General features: G+C 39.9%; 1 protein-coding gene across 1 annotated transcript in view; it reads left to right on the top strand.

Moving 5' to 3' along the window:
• EBF2 (EBF transcription factor 2) overlaps nt 1-20,842 on the top strand; it is a 219,743-nt gene that overhangs the window by 177,979 nt on the left and 20,922 nt on the right. Inside the window, 3 exon segments of the mRNA NM_001077939.1 lie at nt 17,488-17,576; nt 19,762-19,827; nt 20,474-20,651. Of these exon segments, the coding sequence (NP_001071407.1) occupies nt 17,488-17,576; nt 19,762-19,827; nt 20,474-20,651 (333 nt within the window).

The following is a 20,842-nucleotide window of genomic DNA, read 5'->3' as shown; positions in this document are numbered from 1 at the left end:
CAAACAAGCAATACTCAGTGGGGCTATAGATGTTTGGGGCCATATGTGTTTACATGTGCATACGTGTGTGTCTGTGTAAATGTATAACATTCCTTCAAAAGCAGAGGTTGTCATCCTTGGTCGCACTTTAATGCATCAGTGCTCAGTCTGGATCCCAGACTAATTAAATCTGAAGTTCTGAAGATAGGACCCAGGTAACCATGTAATCTATATATTCAATAAACAAACATCAGCTCTAAATTATCACTCAAGGCACAAAGTCAGTAATATCAGTGTTCCTCTAGCAGCTTACAGTTCTAGATAGAGAGAGAGACACCTGTAGATTATAATAGTCATGCTGAGTCCTAAAAGAGATATAAATCCAAAAGGGGCTATAGGAGCACTGAGCAGGGGTGGCCCACTTTGGGAAACCAAGGAAGGCTTTCTGGAGGAGCTGACCATAGAGTGACATTTCAAAAGTAAAGAAGGAACTTGCCAGATAGAATAGAGGAGCCTAAATGATTCACAGAAAACACAGTGCTTGGTTTAAAAAAAAGAAAAGGAGCCCACACAGTAGTAAAGATAATAGATTTTATGTTACCTGTAAATCTAATTTTAAAGATAATAAGACATCAAAGAACACTGGATCAAACTCCATCTGTTGCAGATGAGAAAGCTAAGACCCAGGGAGAAATGACTTGCCTGTTCAATTCAAGGTGGAGTCAGAACAAGGACTCAGGTCTCTGGTTATCCTGCCTGCTGACCTATGTTTAGCAATGCAGTGTCGGCACATCATAGGGTAGCAAGGAGTAGGACATGACTGAAGTGACTTAACATGCATGCACATCAGCAAAGAGTTCTGTTTTCCTTATGTGCTGAGACATGGTTGACTTATTCCTAAAGCAAGCATCAATTGAACATGCCCCGCGTTGGTCTGTTGTATTTGCTGATTTCCATGGTGCAGGTACTGTCACCAGGGCTGATTTCAAACTACCAATATGACATCAGCTGGCTCACAGCATTCCTGAAAAGTCAACAACCTGCTCTCACAAAATGGTACAAGCCAGGTGTAGAACACCTGTGCATGGAAAGCATTTGACATAGAGAGTAGCTATAGCTTATTATTGGAAAGGTGTGTATTATTAGTGTTATCATCATGGAGGCTGACTTGAACAAGCAATTACAAATGTGATGAGTGATAGAGGATGCTGGGGATATATATCAGAGGAATCTTAAGCCAATGGAGAAGGTTAAGGACAGTTCAAACACAGGAAACAGTACGTGCAAAGGCCCTGGGGTGGGAAAGAATGTGGGATGTATTTGACGGTAACTAGGAACGGGGAAGAAAGAATGTGAAAGAGAGGTTGGGTTCAAACTGGAAGAGAGGTTGAACCTGCTTGTTTGGCTGCATCCCAAGTGCCATGGGGAGCTATTGGAATAGTTTAAAGCTGGGAGTGCCATGGTCAGATTTGCCTTTTCAAGGAGCCTTTTAGCTGCAGCAGAGAGAATGGTTTGGAACCTAGGATGGATTCAGGGAGGTCAGTTTGAGGCCAGTGTGGTGGCCCCAGCCAGAAACGATGGCAGCTTGGACTGGAGTGCCGGTGGTGGGGACAGGCAGAAGTGGATGAAATTTAGGAGGTAGCATTGACGGGACTTGATGATTGATTGGATGGGGTGAAGGTTGGGGAAGGAAAGGGAGGGAGTGACTCAGGTTTCAGGTTTGAAAAATTGGGTGGGTATAGCTTAGAAAGTGATTTTTTAAAAAGGTATAAAGTGCTGAGGGAGTTCAGAGGAAGGACAAAATACTTCCAGCTGGTGGAGAGGTGGGAAGATTTAATATTGTAAAGATGTCAATTAATGAATAAATTTAACACAATGCCAATCAAAGGACCAACAAAATGTTTGGGGAAAACTTTACAAAAGTTCACCTGCAAAAATAAAGGTGTTAAAATAGGACCCCTCATTTTGAAAAATGAGAGGGCTTTGCCCTACCAGACTTTAAAACCTATGTTAAGTTTCGGTAATTAGAAGAATATGGGATTTTGCAGGAACACACAGAAATGTCATGCAACAGAAGAAAACACTTAAAAATAAACAGTTTTTGTGCACACAACTAGTACAAATACAGAAGTATTTGTATGGGTGAGGAGACATCTCAAGTCAAAATGGAAAATATGGAATTTTTAACAAATGGTGTGGGGCCAACTAATTAAGCATTTTAAAAAGTTATATATCTAATTTCATATCACAAAATGAAGCATACTTGAATTAAATATTTTAATTAAATGTAGGCATTAATTAAAATTTTTTAATGTAGGCATTTAAAAAAATTATTATTCTTGAGCCTTGCTAAAAGCTTGATCCCAAAGACAGAAACCACTGAGCATAAATATGTGATTACATGAAAAGAAAATGTTTGCATGTCTAAGTTTCAATTATTAAATCAAAAAGATAAGGACAAACTGAAACCATATTTGTTATCTATGACATATTATCCTACACATAAAAAATTCATTTACTTGTTGAGCAAAGTTCATTTTATGCCTACTCTTTGTCAGCCACTACGTTATACATTATGGATAAACAAGTGAATGTTAGAGGTCTTATAAATTAAGGGGGAAAAACTCTCTAAAAGCTAGTAAGGAACATCAGGAGTTAATTCAGGAAGGAATATAATCAAGCAATAAACATGTTTATAAAAATCCTAACCACATTAATAATCAAATAAAAGCAAATTAAGGCAACTACAGGATAACATTTTTTTTTCCTATCAAGGTGGCAAAGATTTTTTTTTAAACAAATGAAAATACCTACGTTGACAAAATTAGAAGAAAGTGGGGGTTTTCTAACACACAGTTCTCCACTCTCAGGAGAGTACCTGATGGTACTAGCCTTAAAAAAAGAAAATGTATGTACCCTTTAACCCAACAATTCTACTTTTAGGAATATATACTTGGGAAACAATTGAGTTTGCCTGAAGGTTGTTTATTCTGAAGCACTGTTAATAAGCACTGTTGAAGCACTGTTAACAGGACTGAAAAACTGTAAACAATCATAAATAACAAAACATCCTTATACTGAAAAACAACTTAGATATTAAAGTAATGCTGTGGGTGCTCAGTCGCTCAGTCGTGTCCAACTCTTTGCAACCCCATGGACTGTAGCCCACCAGTATCTTCTGTCCATGGGATTTCCCAAACAAGAATACTGGAGTGGGTTGCTATTTCCTTCTCCAAAAGCAATGCTGTGGATGTATATTTAATTACATGAAAGACATTGGTGATATATTAAAAAAAAAAAAAGCTTAAAAACTGTATGTACAATATGGTCTCTGGAGATGCAAGAGAGTCGAATTGGATTGCTCGGTTGGGAAGATTCCCTGGAGAAGGAAATGGCAACCCACTCCAGTATTCTTGCCTGGAGAACCCCATGGACAAAGGAGCCTGGTGAGCTACAGTCCATGGGGTCACAATGAGTCAGACACAACTGGGCACACGTATGCACGCACGCACACACACACCAATCATGCTGGACCCTGTTCCAGGCATATTGCACTCTAATCTTTTGGGAGGGTCTGAGAATCTGTATTTTAAACAAAGAAATGAGTTTGGGAATGCTGAGTCCTGCTCATCAGGCTGCTGCAGTGACTTCCTGGCTTGTAAAGTATTTGACAACACGGGGCAGTTCTTTTCAGACTGAGTCATTACCCCACAAACACAATAGTATTTACTCATATGTGGAACTTTCTAGAAAGAAACTCCAAAAGCAGGAGGTGGGCAGGAAATTTCCAGCAAACCTCCCCTCCCTCAGCCCTCACCCCACCACTCACATCTTATGGATTGTGGTCCAACTGTTGATGGTTTCCGTATCCAAGGACACACCACCACAATAAACCCAAGCCTATCAGATGGGACTTACCTGGTATAATTAGGCAAAAATGCAGTAATCAGCTCCCCATGGTTGTTGCTGCCAAGTACCGCATAAACAACATCAGGGCTCTGAAAAACAACACGTTTTCTTCGCACATGTAGGAAGGTCTATTTTCCTCCAACCACCACGATTTACTGAAGTGCAGCTTGCTGCTTCAGAGTCAAGAGCTCCACGCGAGCATCCAGCTCATCAGGAAACGTCCCGCTGCCTCTGTCTGCTTTGAGACCTAGAGGTGGTACCAACCAAGGCTTGTGAGCGGGGAGAGGTCCCCTACTCCACGGGCCGACTTTGCTGCAGAAACTAGCAGTGGAGAAAAATAATCCTGGTAGGGGGTACCCAGTGAGACCACGGTTACTTGTTTTTTCAGGTAACCATGGTTACTGCATCTTAAGGATGCAGAGAGAGGAGGTCTGTAGCAAGGCATTTGAGAACGGAACTCCACTTTGTCATTAAACTTGAGAGAACTTAGCCCTGGAGTGGAAGACCGTCAGTGACAGAGTTTAGAGATCTGGATTTGAGTCCAAATTTTATGACAAATCCCCTAACCATTCTTTGCCTTCATTTTCTTTTTAAAATTTATTTATTGATTTATTTATTTTTGGTTGTACTGGGTCTTTGCTAGTTGTGGCGTGCGGGCTTCTTGTCGTGGAGCCTGGGCTCTAGCAGCACAGGCTCAGTAGTTGCGGCGCATGGGCTTTAGTTTCCTGTAGCATGTGGAATCTTCCTGGACCAGGGATCAAACCCATGTCCCCTGCATTGACAGGTGGATTCTAATCCACTGGGCTACCAGGGAAGTCCCTCACGTTAGTTTTCTAACCTAAAAATTGGAAGATATTTATCTCACTGGGAATATGAAATGTAGATATGCAAGTATATTTTGTATAGAAATACACAGATATGAACAAAATTTACTATTGTAAGTGTTTGGCTGTAGGATACATAATTTCTATGATGAGTTCTCTTTGGCTTCCTTCCTCACTGCTGTTTGATCAAGGGTGGACTTTTTTGCTGGCTTCCCAGGTGGCTCAGTGGTAAAGAATCTGTCTGTCAATGCAGGAGACACGGGTTCGATCCCTGGGTTGCGAAGATCCTCTGGCGAAGGAAATGGCAACCCACTCCAGTATTCTTGTCTGGAGAATCCCATGGACAGAGAGTCTGGTGGGCTCCAGTCCACAGGATCACAAAGAGTCGGACACGACTTAACAAGTAAACAACAGTAGACTTTTTTGCATGTGTTCTCTACTGTAGAAGGTGAACTCTTGAAAGACCCACCTTATCATGCCTTTAATATCTGAGTCTGGATTAGAAGTCAGGGTTTTTAGGTGACAGAGAAGGCCAGGGCAGCCAGAGAGCATGTGTGCTCTCTGCAAGTGGTTTGAAGGGAAATGAGTTTTCAAAGGAAGAGCCGATTGGGCCCAGCTGGCTCACGTGCAGGCCAAAGAACTGCTTCCCAAGGTGTGTGGTTGAATATGGAAGCTTCTGGCTATGGAGACACCTATAGAAACCAAACAATTCACGTCAACTCACCTCCTCCCCAAAACAATCCTTATCTTTTATTGGTTTGCCAAAAAGTTCTTCTGGGTTTTTCCATAAGATATCATGAAAAAATAGCTTGTGGAAAAACCTGAATGGACTTTTTGGCCAACCCAATACTGTAGCACAAACAAAGTATTTGATTACTCTGTTCATTATTTGGGAGCAGGTGTTACTCAACGAGAAAGTAGACAAGATCAGGAAGCAGTTGGGTGGAGAAACAAAAAGCCTAGGTTATTCCATGGCCCCCCCAAATCATACCCTGCACAGTCCCCTCCCTGGGGCTGGGCATGGGGTTCCACTGAGCCACACTGCACAGATGTGCACACTGGATTCAGATGTTAATAGCTCACCCACATCACATTTCTTTTTTTTCCCTATAGCATTATCCTGAAAAAAAAAATTCTCATTTAAGAAATGAATCTGATTTTTAGTTAAAAATACCCAATTCGGATATCAAAAACTGGCCTGAGTACAATTGTTCCCTGTTTGCACTAGAAACAGGTTGGATGAATAGCCCTCCTGGTAGCCTGCAGTTTTACTGAAGTTGCCTCCACCCCCATCGCCTATAAAATTTGGATCCATCATTTGGCTGAGCCTGAGGAATGATGTCTCCGTTGGAAGCCCCAGAATAGGGGGCCGTTGTTCTGCTAGAGACGTCCCAGCCTCTTAATGGCCTGGTGCTCTCAGCTATAATATTCTAAATACATATTACAGAGAGCAGAGCATATTCATAACTGCTCCGTGGTGGCATTTAGATTTACCCTTGAAATTTATCTTTAATTTTTACAGTTGTCTCCTTAACCATGTATATTACTCCCTTCTTCAAACAATCTGTCTTGCTGCTGCAGTTTTTCTTGAAACCAAAGCGTAATTAAATATTAAATTAATATTTCATTTAAAATTAAATATCAGAGGCTTCCATCTAATCTTTCACTTGTGCACTGCTGGTTCTCACCTCGTGTTCTTGTTCCTATATCCACAAAGGCAGGTACCACTTCTTAATAATGTGTTCCTATATTATCTTTGTTCTTTTTTTTTAACAATTGGTGACACTGAACCTTTGCTACATTGAAACAGATGGATATAGGGAGAGATTTCAGTGTAGCAAAAGTTAAAGACAATTCAACAGCCCATGGCTTCAACTCCACCCATCTCCACTTCTCGAAGAATTTCACTTTCACCAAATAAATAAATAATGGGCTTCCCAGGTGGGTCAGTGGTAAAGAATCTGCGTGCCAATGCAGGAGATGTAAGAGTTTGATCCCTGGGTCAGGAAGATCCCCTGGAGAAGCAAATGGCAACCTACTCAGGTATTCTTACCTGGGAAGTCCCAAGGACAAAGGAGCCTGGTGGGGCTACCGGCTATGGGGTCGTAAAGATTCAGACATGACTTAATGACTGAAGAACAGCAACAAATAAGTAATAGTCTTAGAATCATAATGCAAGAACTTACAAGGGGTCTGAGAAAACATTTAATCCAACTTTTTGTTTTTGCAGAGAGATAAACCAAAGTCCACCTGCCTTTGAAGGTGGTAGAGTTGGTCAAGGTTAGGAATTAAGGCAGATCCCAGACAAGGGACAGATTTTTCTCTATCACACCCTCAAATGCTATGAAAAATTGACCTTGGGAGCAGATAGCCTTGAATGTTGGACACCTGAGGAGTAAGGTAGATGATAGATGAATAGACGAGAAAATTGGGAGGATTGGGAGCAAGAGAGAGAAACCAAAATCATAGCACAAACAAGGCAGACCTCACAGAAATAAATACACGTGTGCATGCGTGGGTAATCGCTTCAGCTGTGTCCATCTCTTTTTGACCCCATGGCCTGTAGCCCACCAGGCTCCTCTGTCCATGGGATTCTCCAGGTGAGAGTACTGGAGTGGGTTGCCATGCCCTCCTCCAGAGGATCTTCCTGACCCAGGAATTGAACTTGATTCTCTTATGTCTCCTGCACTGGCAGGCAGGTTCTTTACCACTAGCGCCACTTGGGAAGCCTCACAGGAATTAATGCATAAGATCAAAGCACTTTGAAGATATAGTCACTGGGGGAAGACCAGAACAGACTTCCTAAAGGGGGCTTGAAGGCAGGGGCTAGTTTGCATGCATGTAAATTTCCTCCCCAAGCAAGGGTTTTATGCCTTCCTGTCCTGTCAAAGGAGAGTTACTGTCTTAGATGAGCACCATATGGAGAGGTATTCTTTTTATTTTTTTTTTTAACTTTTAATTTTGTATTGGGGTATAGCTGATTCACAGTGTTGTAACAGTTTCAGGTGAACAGTAAAGGGACATAGTGATACATAATCATGAATCCATTCTCTCCCAAACCCCCCTCCCATCCAGGCTGCCCCATAACAGTGAACAGAGTTCCATGTGGTATCCAGTAGGTCCTTGTTGGTTATCCATGGAGAGAAGTTCCTCAAGCAGGTTTTCTCTTGTGCATGCATCTCAAAGTCCATTTTCTGATCTGGTACTTGCCTGGCAGCCACATTACATAGATTTGAGGTTTATTGAGCAAGATTCTTTTTCCATTGCTTTATTTAATTATTGGAGAAGGTTGAGATTTAGAGTCAGGGCTGGAAGAATCCTTTAATTCTATGGCCTGGACCCCTCAGGGGCCTGTGGGCTCTGTGATGAAAGTGAAGACCCTCTGCTGCAGATGGATACACACAGATGCAGACAGACAACTAGGCTCAGACTTTCTAGACTTTTGTCAGCCTCTTATTGGCCATCTGTAGGCTCCATGATGATCCTAGGTGCCAACTGAAGACTTACTAATGAAGAAAGCTGTAACTGAGATCAACATCCCAGAGTCGCAGCCTGACAGAGTACTCAGATCTCCTTGCCCCCTCATTTTACTTGTCTCCTCTCAAATTTCTGCAAGGGAACTTGATCAGCCCTTGCTATTGCCATCTTGGTGGTCAGTACTTTTACTGGTCAAAGGCAGAAATGACCACTTGCCTGCGAAGTCAATGCTGTCTTTGTTGAGGGTAGACCAGAATTCTAACCAGGAGTCCCCTTTCCATGTTGGCCATGGGAAGAACCTCTATTTCTGGGAAACTTAAGTAGAGGCAAAAACTGGGGTAAGTATTATCTGCTCTCCATGCCTCCTGTTAAGGAAAAAAACCAATCATATAGAATTTATCCATCTCACTAACCCTTTGGGAAAATTAATATTGAGCAACAGCCAGTTTTTTTTTTAAATGAGTGGTTCCCAGTAGATATTTTTAGTTAAATACTATTTACTTTATAAAGAAACCCTTCACACATTGCTTATGGTTTATATCTATTCATTGGGTCAAAGATATGTAAGCAACCTCATATATTATACCCGCAATCAAAATGAGAAATGACACATAAGATCCAGGCTCTCAGGAGAAACATTATGAAATCTCAAGGTATTGATGAAAGTTTTTCCAAGGCTGATCCAAATGGGATTTAGATTCTGTGGCAGTTGAAATGTGTATTATTAAACTCCTTAAGCAAACCCGGATGACTCCCAGTGGAGGATTAAGACATTCTATGTATAGCAAAGACGAAATTCTCATGTCTGAGTTTTCTCTATTGAATTCCCCCTTGATTAGCTTCTGTAATATTTAACTTCATGCCATGCCATAATTATTTAATAAAAGGTAAATATAAATTATATTTCAGTGGGGATTTGACCTTTTACCTTAATGTTAATGTTACCAAAGAAAGACATAGATAAATAGAGCCTATAGATCGAAGCCTATTTTTAATTTACTCTGTTTTTGCCTTGCCAGCTTTTCTCTGTGTCCCTCTCAGCCAAGAGGTTGGCAGGACTTCACACCACCCCCGCACTCCATGTGGTAGCAGAGGCTGTAAATTCACACTGATGATGGCGGTTAATGATCTGTTGGCCCTTAGAGACAGTCTTGGGGCTGGTCTTGGGCACCTCATTAGTTAATTGAGGTTTACTTGGCTCGCAACAGGACTGAAAAGTCAGAGAACACCGAGGGAGGTGGGGAGCGGGAAAAGCTGGGACTCAAGGTGAGGCTGAAGTGATAGGATGCAAAACAGCTGGTCCAATGGGAAGTGAGTTTGGACCCAGAATAAAAACTGTTCAATGCAACCCTGATTTTTTTTTTTTTTTTTAAGATGTGGACCATTTTTAAAGTCTTTATTGAATTTGTTACAGTATTGTTTCTGGCTTTTTGGCCCAGAGGCATGTGGGATCTTAGTTCCCTGACCAGGGGTCGAACCCTCACACCCTGCATTGGAAGGCATGGTCTTAACTACTGGACCACGAGGGAGGTTCCCAACCCTGAGGTTTTGAAGGCTGAACTCTTGAGGGATTGACTGATTTTTCTTCTTACACTTCGGTATTGACTAAACAGTTTGGGCTTCATGATTTTTACTTCAAAATTTCACTAAAGTGGCATGCTGTGTGTGTGCTCACACACACATCCGTGTGATTATTCCCTGTCCATATAGATATACACGACAGTGTATTTCACCATCTTTCTCATCTTGGATACACACAGAACCCATCCATAGCATATGCCTAGGAAGTCTGGCAGGGGCCTCCAGAAAACACTCAACATGAGAAAGAGATAGTATGTCTATTTTGCTTCATCAGCTTAAAATGTGAATTGCTAATTCCATGTGGTCAGGAGCACCTGCTGTTTCTGATGTAGATGAGGAGCCTGGACAAGTGGGCAGATGAGATAAACCAGACATCACCCTGGTGTCCTGGTAGTTTTCATCTAAGAGGGACAACAGTGGGTACAACTGTGTGATAAAGTTTACAAAAGAGAGGGCTTCCCTGGTGGCTCAGTGGTAAAGACCTTGCCTGCCAATGCAGGAGATGCAGGTTCAATTCCTGGTCCAGGAGGATCCCACACACCTCGGGGTAACTAAGCCTGTGTGCCACAGCTACTGAGCCTGTGCTCTAGAGCCCGGGAGCCACAACTACCAAAGCCCTCGTGCCCTCCAGCCTGTGCTCTGAAACAAGAGAAGTCACCACAATGAGAAGCCTGAGTACCACAACTGGAGAGTAGCCCCTGCTCGCCACAACTAGAGAAAAGCCCATGCAGCAACGAAGACCCAGCACAGCCAAAAATAAATAAATAAAGTTATATAAAAATAGAGTCTATGAAAGAGAAAGCATTCTGTGTGCTAATTAGAGCCCAGCTTTAGCAGATTACTCTGTGAGCAGCAGGAAGGACCTAGGGCTTCTCTGAGAGGGGGCGAAAATTTGGTAACAATGAAGATGGGACGGAAGGGACAAGGACAGTCATGGAGAAGTGGGGACCTTGGTTGGGGGTGGCTAGATTCTCTATCTTATGGGTTGTTCCCTTACTTTATGGTCAGCGTGGTGTAAGCATGCTGTTGTTAGCTGCTCAGTCATGTCTGACTCTTTGCGACCCCATGGACTGTAGCTCACCAGGTTACTCTGTCCTTGGAATTCTCCAGGCAAGAACACTGGAGAGGGTTGCCATTCCCTTCTCTAGGGGATCTTCCCAAGCCAGGGATCGAACCTGTGTCTCCTGTATTGGCAGGTGGATTCTTTACCACTAGCACCACCTTGGAGCTGCATTTAAAATAGGGATAAAATGCATGTTATAGGGTTGTAATGAGGATTAAATGAGCTAATATATGTAAAATGCATTAACATAATGCCTGTAACATAGTAAGCCTTCAGTACATTCTAACAGCTATCATAACAATTTTCATTGTTGAATATTATAGCCACTAAAAATCCTCTTATTAAAGAAAAAGTCTTCAGAAATTGCTGACATTATAGTGTTAAGCAGGGAAAAAACAGTTTATGGAATAATTCAATTACACCCACAGCTATTCTTACATGTGTTTCTGGGTGAGATGGTAATATGAGTGCGTATGTCTGTGCTCAGTTGCTTCGGTCGTGTCTGACTCTTTTGCAACCCTATGGACTGTAGCTCGCCAGGCTCCTCTGTTCATGGGATTCTCCAGGCACGAAAACTGGAGTGGGTTGCCATGCCCTCCTCCAGGGGGTCTTCTGGACCCAGGGATCAACCTGTGTCTCTTGTGTCTCCTGCATTGGCAGGCAGGTTCTTAACCACTAGTGCCACCTGGGAAGCCCCGGTAATATGAGTACAAGTGTTTAATTGGCCCCCATCCACAATTTATTGAAGGATATTTTCAAGAAAGCATAAAACTAAGGGAGACCTGGTATTTGTGTGTGAAGCTAAACTGGTCTCATCACAATGCTAGAGATTCTGTGTCCCTCTGCATGCAGGCAGGGTTGTGTTGGAGGATGTGACATTCTGCTCATGGGAACAGATGAGGCGAGCCAGGAAATCAGGGAGAACCCTGACAAAACCTCCCAGGTGCCCCCCTCAGAGTGAGGACAAGGGACACAGCACAAACTTGATCTAGAATTCAAAAAGAATACTCAAAAATTCTGTGTCCAGAGAAAGTGTCATTAATGTGTGAGGAAGACAGAAAGATATTCTCTTATTTCAAGGGCCCTGACAGAATTCGATTCTTATTCCTGCTAAAATAACCTGACTTCTGGAGAACTGGATCAGTCAAGAATGGAAAAGTTATGGTTCCACAGGACCACTGGTTAGCAGAAAAAGTGGTTAAACATACAGTATCTGAATTATTGTTAATATGAGGACATGGTTTAACAGAAATATGGAAATTAATGTCTAAAAGAGACAGATCATAGAAAATCTAGTAATAGGAATATTAGCTGAGGAGGATAAACCATTAACAAAAATGTAAAGGTAGGCAGAATGAGGTGAAGAAATTAAAGGTAAGCAACATTTTGTATATGTGGAGGGGCTCCATAGACTCAAGCAATTAGGAAAAGCAAAATATTTTCAGAGAAAGTCAGAGGTACTATTCTAAATTAAAATAGAGTGTTCATTTTCCTAGTCACTAGAGAAAATATATATACATTAAAAACCTATTAGACATACAAGGAGCATGTGGAAGGGTAAATTTATAGCAGCAATTATGTAGAAAATATGTTAAATAATATGATCAAAAAGATATATTAAATAATACATTTAAAGCATTTCCCATGGAACACAGACAAGACTAATATGAATTCACAAAAAAACTTAATAAATTCCAAAAGGCAGATATTCTATACACCACCTTTTTTAATCCAGTGCAATTAATTAGAATAAATAATTAACAATTTAATACTCAATCACCTAGAAATCTTAGGATATTCTCTTTGGAACTAAAGGAAGACAAAATTAGAAATAGGACTGTTCAGAAAGTGTAACAAAGTTGGTGTCGGTGGTGGGGTTACCGTGTGGAGAGTCATAAATAGGAGATTAGAAATTTTAAGCAAATACTATAATAAAATTTATGCTAAAACATTTAAAACCTTAATGAAATGCATGATTTCTTTTTAAAAAATAATTTTATGTATTATATTTTGTTTTTGGCTGTGCTGGGTCTTCATTGCTGCACGGGCTTTTCTCTAGTTGCAGTGAGTGGGGGCTACTCTCTAGTTGAAGTGCGTGAACTTCTCATTGCAGTGGCTTCTCTTGTTGCAGAGGGTGGGCTCTAGGGCGTACAGGCTTCAGTAACTGTGGCACAGGGGCTCAGTAGTTGCAGCTCCCAGGCTCCAGAGCACAGGCTCAATAGTTGTGGTGCACAGGCTTAGTTGTTCTGCAGCATGTGGTATCTTCTCAGATGAGGGATTGAACCTGTGCCTCTTGCATTGGCAGGTGGATTCTTTACCACTGAGCCACCAGGGAAGCCTGAAATGCATGACCTTTTGATGGCTGATGGCTATGTGGTGTCAGTAGCATGAGACTGCAGTATCTTGAATGGGAGGAGTCTATGAGCCATCCATGTGGACATTTCCAGCCAATACTTGGAAAAATAAGGCTGACTCTTGGGCAAGTTACCTGAACTGCAGATAAAGATTTGTGACAGGATGTAGCTTGACATGGGAATCATGTGGGCACTCATGGGGTTGCTGAGGAAGAAGGTATAGGCAAGCAGAAGACTGCCTTGGCCACAAGAAACATCAGCATTTCTTGTTGCCTTGGCAACAAGAAGCATCAGATGGACAGAGGAAGAGCAGTCCTCAAGGTAGGCTGAGACGGCATGACTAGAGTGGTAGGGTGAAACAGGGCAATGTGCATTCAGGAAAGTCAGTGAGTGGACATATTGCCAGCAGGAGAGTGGTGTCAAATGCTAACTTGAGTTTAAGGTAAGAATGGAAAAGTTCCTCTTGGTTTGGCTGCGATATTATTGGTGACTTTGAAAAGAACAATTTCACTGGGGTTCTTTCTAACTTTTAGTCAAGAGATACTACCCATGCTATATAAATTTTATAGTACATAGGATAAAATATAGAAAGCTTCTCAATTTATTTTTCAAAGTGGGTATAAAATAAAAATCAATCAGAAGCCAAATACACCATGCACAGAATCCCAGTTATTAATATGGGCACACAAATACCAGCAATAATAACAGTAACAGATGCTTGTTGAGGGCTCAGAATGTGCCAGGTGCCATTCTCAGTGATGTAATTGATTTCATCCCCACACCAGCAATCATAAGAAAATATTAATGAATTGCATTCAGAAATATACTAAGCAAATTATATACTGCATCCATGAGTTGCCATTTAATTGTGAAATATTGAGAAATATATTCTAAGGGGGGCTTCCCTGGTGGCTCAGAGGTTAAAGCATCTGCCTGCAATGTGGGAGACCCAGGTTCGATCCCTGGGTTGGGAAGATCCCCTGGAGAAGGAAATGGCAACCCACTCCAGTATTCTTGCCTGGAGAATCCCATGGAGGGAGGAGCCTGGAGATTTCATATGATTGTAATTTTCTAAAATTCTAAGAATTTCTGATAAAAGCCCTTATCAAAGCATGATAACTAAAGTGAAAATGTTAGTCACTTGGTCGTGTCCAACTCTTTGCAACTTCATGGACTATAGCTTGTCAAGCTCCTCTTGTCTGTGGAATTCTCTAGGCAAGAATACTGGAGTGGGTATCCATTCCCTTCTCCAGGAGATCTTCCCAACTCAGGGACTGAACCCAGTTCTCCTGCATTGCAGGCAGATTCTTTACTGTCTGAGCCACCAGGGAAGCCCATGATATATAATATTTATAAATAAATTTAAAAAATGATAACTAATATTTATCTCAAATATCCAATATCACATTTGGTATGGAAGTGTGTCATTCCCGTTTAAAGGGGGACAGAAAGCAAGAATATCCACTATCATCCTTTTTTCAGATACTTTTTGGGAAGTTTCAGCAAATACAAGGATGACATTAAGAGAACTAAATGGAATTAATATACTTATCAAAAGAAGACAAGCTGATCATGAAGTGTAGATGCTCTGAATGTTCAAGCCTAAGAATAAACTGGAAAAAAACACATTTGTCAGGGGTTACCATTGGTTACAATCTTTTATTGCAAAGAACTGTACTGGGAACATGATATACACTGTTTCATTTAATTTTGACAGCAAACCCATGAACTAGATTTTAAACAGAAGCTCACAGAAATTAATGGTAGAGCTGGATTCAAACCCAAGATCCACTTGACTCTAAAGCTGATTCTCTTAATGACTATACCATATACTGCCACACACTACCCTTCGCACACTGCCTATGCAGACACATAAAAACCAAAGTTTTTCTAGGTGCTAGTAAAACTCGTAGAAAATGTGATGAGGGAGTAATCATATTCACAATAAAATCAACAGACAATGAAATACATAGTAAAAAAAAAAAAAAAAAAACTTGCTACCTAAATAGTGAGCAGTACACATTTTACTGGTAGACCTAAAGATTTCATATATTTATAGTTATGTATACACAAATACCCCCTGACCCACGTGTGTGTGTATTTGCCAGATCTTGGAGCTGGGATGGTCTTTCTACCTATAATACCTAAGAACAAATTTGGATATGTTATTGTAACATGGTGATAGAATGTTAAAAATATTAACATGTAAAGTGTTTTTACAAGTTAAAAAAGGCCTATTTCTCAAAAGAAATGAGTACAGAAAGTATTAATAAGCAGCTCATAAAAGAAGAAATCAAAATGTTCAGCAAGTATAAGAAAAAACTCTTCAATCTCACTGATGAATAAAGAAATAAGTTTAAATGACCACATGCCCTGATGGAGGGAGTATAAATTTATATATTCTTCTAAGAAGTGACCTGACAGTACGTGTAAGTGAAAGTGAAGTCGCTCAGTCGTGTCCGACTCTTTTCGACCCCGTGGACCGTGTAGCCTACCAGGCTCCTCTGTCCATGGGATTTTCCAGGCAATAGTACTGAAGTGGATTGCCAAGGCCTTAAATCTGAATCATAATTTTTGGTCTAGTAATTCTAGTTCTTGGAATTTTCCAATTGAAATAATCAAAGTTATGCACAAAGGATAATTATTGCTCTGATTTTTATAATAGTGAGAAATTAGGACCATGTTAAATACCAAACATTAGGAAGCCATTTAAATAAATTACAGACCATGTCATGGAAAAAATATGCACAAATTTTAAATAATGTTATAAAAGAATATTTAATAACCTGGGGAAAAGTTTGATATATTGTTAAATGAATAAAAAGTAGGTTATGTAACAGTGTGAATAGTATGTCTCTGAATAATTTTTAGTATGTGTGTGTGTTTAAATCTTGGAGGATATATACAAAAATGTTAACCCAGATCATCTCTAAAATTATGAGATTATGGATGATGTTATTTTTCCTTCTATATTTAAAAATTTTAATAATTTCTTTAAAGAAAAAGTGTTGCTTTGAGAATTCAAATGATAGCAACAAATATTCATAGAACATATATGCAAAAAGGAAGATTAAAAAGAAAATACACCCTCTTGTGTTACTGCTGCCTAATGGGAGTGGAGGTGATTATTATTTTATCCTTTCTATCTTTTTCCTTTACTTTGATCACGTATTAATTTTAAAACCATAAAATTTAAGCAACCAAACTTTTAAAAAGTAAAGAAATAGAGGAAGAAAGACAAAGGATAAAGGAATCAGTCCCCCAAAACTCTTTAGCATAGTAGAAGTGCTGAAATAAGTCCTTCATTCATTCATTCACTGTCTCACTCATTTCACAATTGCTGACAGTAAGTGCCAGCTATGTGCCAGGCACTGTCTCTAACAATGAGAACACAGGAGCAAAGTACGTGTGAGTTCTGCTCTTATGGAACTTGCAGTACCTGATGGAGCCTGACATGAAGTGAATGTACGTGTAACAAAATGTAATTGAAAATTCTGGAATCATATTATGCATAAGAACAGAGTTTTGTAAACTCACAAAAGATTTATAGATGTATAAATATAAATATTTAAGAACATAATTAAGAAAAAGTGATATTTAGGGGAAGAATTACTAGATGATGAGACATTGGGGAAAAGGCAAGGAGGGAAGAAAGGAAAGGCATGCTGCTGCTGCTAAGTCGCTTCAGTTGTGTCCGACTCTGTGCGACACCATACATGGCAGCCCACCAGGCTCCCCCATCCCTGGGATTCTCCAGGCAAGAACACTGGAGTGGGTTGTCATTTCCTTCTCCAATGTATGAAAGTGAAAAGTGAAAGTGAAGTCGCTCAGTCGTGTCCGACTCTAGCGACCCCATGGACTGCAGCCTACCAGGCTCCTCCGTCCATGGGATTTTTCCAGGCAAAAGTACTGGAGTGGGGTGCCATTGCATGGAAAGGTATTAATACTTTATTGTCTTCAGAAGAAACTGGGATGGGATATGATTGATTGTGTAATGTTTCTGAGTAGTTGAGAGTGAGCAAAGAATGATAAGTGTGTGCACTGAAGGCAGAAATGATAAAGTAATTATAATAATCTTGACATTTCAGGCATCATTCTAATGACTAAATTACTATTAATTCTAAACTTATAAATGTGAATTAACCAATGTCAATAGCAAAAATCCTTAGTTGATTGAAACAACTGTGTCAATTCTTAGAAAGATAATATCGGAACCTTTCTATTATTCATAGCAGACTTAACCAGATACCTTGCTCTATGGCCAGTTTACATCCTCAAGAAGAGGACTTTTGTTTTTCAGCATTAAATGAACCCACCATAGACTATGGCTTTCAGAGACTGCAGAAGGTCATCCCAAGACATCCTGGAGATCCTGAGAGATTAGCTAAGGTAATACACTTTGGAAAATGACATGTGAAAACCTTCTTGTAAAATTTCAGTAAACTTAGATAAACCTAGAGACTTAGGTCTCTTTAAAATTAAGTTAGGCATCCCTTGTCCGACATACAAACTTTCAGTTCTAAGATGAGTGATTTCTGGGGATCTAATGTACATCATGGTAACTATAGTTAATAATCCTATATTGTATACTTGAATAGGTCTTAACAATTATCACCACAAAATGAAAACAAAAAAGGTAATTACTGTGAAGGGGATGGAGGTGGTAACTAACATTATTGTAGTAATCATTTCACAGTATACATGTGGCTCAAATCATCATGCTTTGTAGTATCAACTTACACATGTTGTATGTCAATAATATCTCAAAAAAAGCTGGGGGGAATCAGTAAATAAAGGAGCATATAATTTCTGGAGGTGTATACTCTATAAATATTATAATATTACTATATAATGTTTTTTACAAGAGAAACTACACTTTCAACGTCCAATATAGTAACTCCCAGCTTGCTGGGCTGTTGGGCCTATAAGATGAAGCTAGTCCAAATTGAGATGTACTATAAAACATGCACCAGATTGAAAAGACTTAGTATGAAAAAAAAAGAATATAATCTGTCTCATTAATTACATGTTGAAATGATAATATTTTGCATGTATTGGGTTAAATAAAATATAATAAAAATTAAATTAGGCCTTGAAATTGGGCTAAGCTTGAGGTACAAGATGCTCATAAAATATCTACTAACTATGGAATATGTTATGATGAATCTCTGAGCAAATACAAAATCTGAAAATTTGGACCTGTGAGTATTCAACTTATAAAACACTGCCAACTTCATGAAAAATAAATAATTGAAAAATTGTCTGAAAGTGTAAGTTCCAATTCATTTTTATTTAAATGTAATTTTATTTACCCATTATTACAGGGACATATTAATCCACAATCAAGTGTTCACTGAGGGCCCAGTACATACACAGATATTCATGGAAGTGAAAAACACCCATATATTAACAAATTTCTATAAAATGAAAATATCATGTATGAAACGAGATGCCAGTCCAGGTTCAATGCACGATACTGGATGCTTGGGGCTAGTGCACTGGGACGACCCAGAGGGATGGTATGGGGAGGGAGGAGGGAGGAGGGTTCAGGATGGGGAGCACATGTATACCTGTGATGGATTCATTTTGATATTTGGCAAAACTAATACAATTATGTAAAGTTTAAAAATAAAATAAAATTAAAAAATAATAATAAAATAAAATAAAATTGAAAAAAAAAATGTATCCCTTTTAAATGAACTTGCTCACAAAAATTCTATTGTATATCTGGTCCATTATTTTCACTTTCTTTATTTAAAATCACATCAGTTTATTAGGTATTGATTAATGAGAAATTATGAAGTTTCAACATTTACATTTGCCCTTAAAGCACAAACATTACAAAATTCCATCTTCTCTTTTCTGTAGTGAGTGAAATTCAAGTACTGCAGTTGCTGCTCCATTGCACCTTTATTTTCCTCTCAGAAAAATCCCCAGCCCCCCCATTAAATTAGATGATATCTGGAAAGTAGGTTAATAGCAATTTAAAAGGCTGTTAAAAACAGGAGGTGGAAAAGACACAATGAGAGGAAAGGGATTACTGATTACTAATTCTCTCTGGTTAAAGTGAACAGGGGGAAATATTATTGAAAGAATTCATCTTTATTAGAGTAAAATTTTGCAGAAGGCATTGCCAAGATCATTTCAGGACTCTGGACAACTCCTTGGCAAGCGGTTTGACTCAGGCCAGTCAATCAATTTGAGAATATTTGGTTAATTAGAGTACCAGATTTTTTTTAATGGAATAGTCTGAAAGTAGTTTTTAATGGAACTCCCATGACATTACTAATGTTAACCAACTCCACCCTTAATCTGGTTGCTTTTTGTCTTGGTAGCCCAGCTCTTTATGGAGCCTTTTCAGTGAGATGAATTTCATGCAGATACATATGTATAGAGGAGTTTATATGTGTTATTATTTATTTTCTACCTGTCAAAGTGAATAGAAGACATCATGGCTAGTGACTTACATTTTAGGGGGATACCCGGACTTTTGATTTTTGTAGGTAATTTTCCTTTGTGTTGGCCAGTTGAGGTTTTACCTTTGCTGATACCCAGCTTTCTTTTCTTTTTCCAGGAAATGCTATTGAAAAGAGCGGCAGATCTGGTGGAGGCGCTCTATGGAACACCACACAATAACCAGGTTAGAAGTTCACATCTCACACTCTCTTGAGATTGATTCTTTTCTTTTCTTTTTTTTTTTTTTTAATTCAAGTATACTGATCCTGGGCTGGGAAGATCCCCTGGAAAAGGGAAGGGCTACCCACTCCAGTATTCTCGCCTAGAGAATTCCATGGACAGAAGAGCCTGGAGGGTTGCAAAGAGTTGTAAAGAGTCAGATGCAACTGAGCAACTCGCTTTTTTCCCATAGTTTATGTAGTTGATTAAGCCCAATTCCTCACTTGATAGTTCAAATGGGAAAGAATCCACCTGCCGGTGCAGGAGACACGGGAGACATGGGTTCGATCCCTGGGTGGTGAAGATCCCCTGGAGGAGAGTATGGCAACCCACTCCAGTATTCTTGCCTGGGAAATCCCTTGACAGAGGAGCCTGGTGGGCTACAGTCCATGGGGTCAGAAAGAGCTGGGCACAACTGAACACACACCTGCCAGCACAGCTGATTTACAATGTTGTGTTAGTTTTAGGTGTGCAGAAAAGTGATTCAGGTATACACACACATATATATCTTTTTTCAGATTATTTTTCCTTCCAGATTATTATAAAATATTGAGTATAGTTTGACTCCTGTTGCTCAATACAAACACTCACCTCCACCTGCCATTTTGTAGGACATCATTTTGAAGCGAGCCGCGGACATCGCTGAAGCCCTCTACAGTGTCCCCAGGAATCCCAGCCAGATCCCAGCTCTCTCCAGCTCCCCGGCTCACAGTGGCATGATGGGCATCAATTCCTATGGCAGCCAGCTCGGGGTCAGCATCTCAGAGTCAACACAGGGAAACAATCAAGGTACTGCCTTTCTCAGACTCAAAATACAAACATCTTATGCATTTAAAAGATTGGCTCTGCTGGAGTTGAAAGAAGTGAATGTTTGATTCTTATGTCATGAAAAGAGTGTGTCCTACTCACAACCAGACAAATCAAAATGATTGCCTGAGGAAACCCAGAAAAAATGCTCCATCAAAGTGATTCAAAGTACC

The sequence above is a fragment of the Bos taurus genome, chromosome 8 (assembly GCF_002263795.3).
Source record: "Bos taurus isolate L1 Dominette 01449 registration number 42190680 breed Hereford chromosome 8, ARS-UCD2.0, whole genome shotgun sequence".
Lineage (NCBI taxonomy): Eukaryota > Metazoa > Chordata > Mammalia > Artiodactyla > Bovidae > Bos > Bos taurus.
Note: the sequence above shows the minus strand (reverse complement) of the source record. Positions and strands in the feature narration are given on the sequence as shown.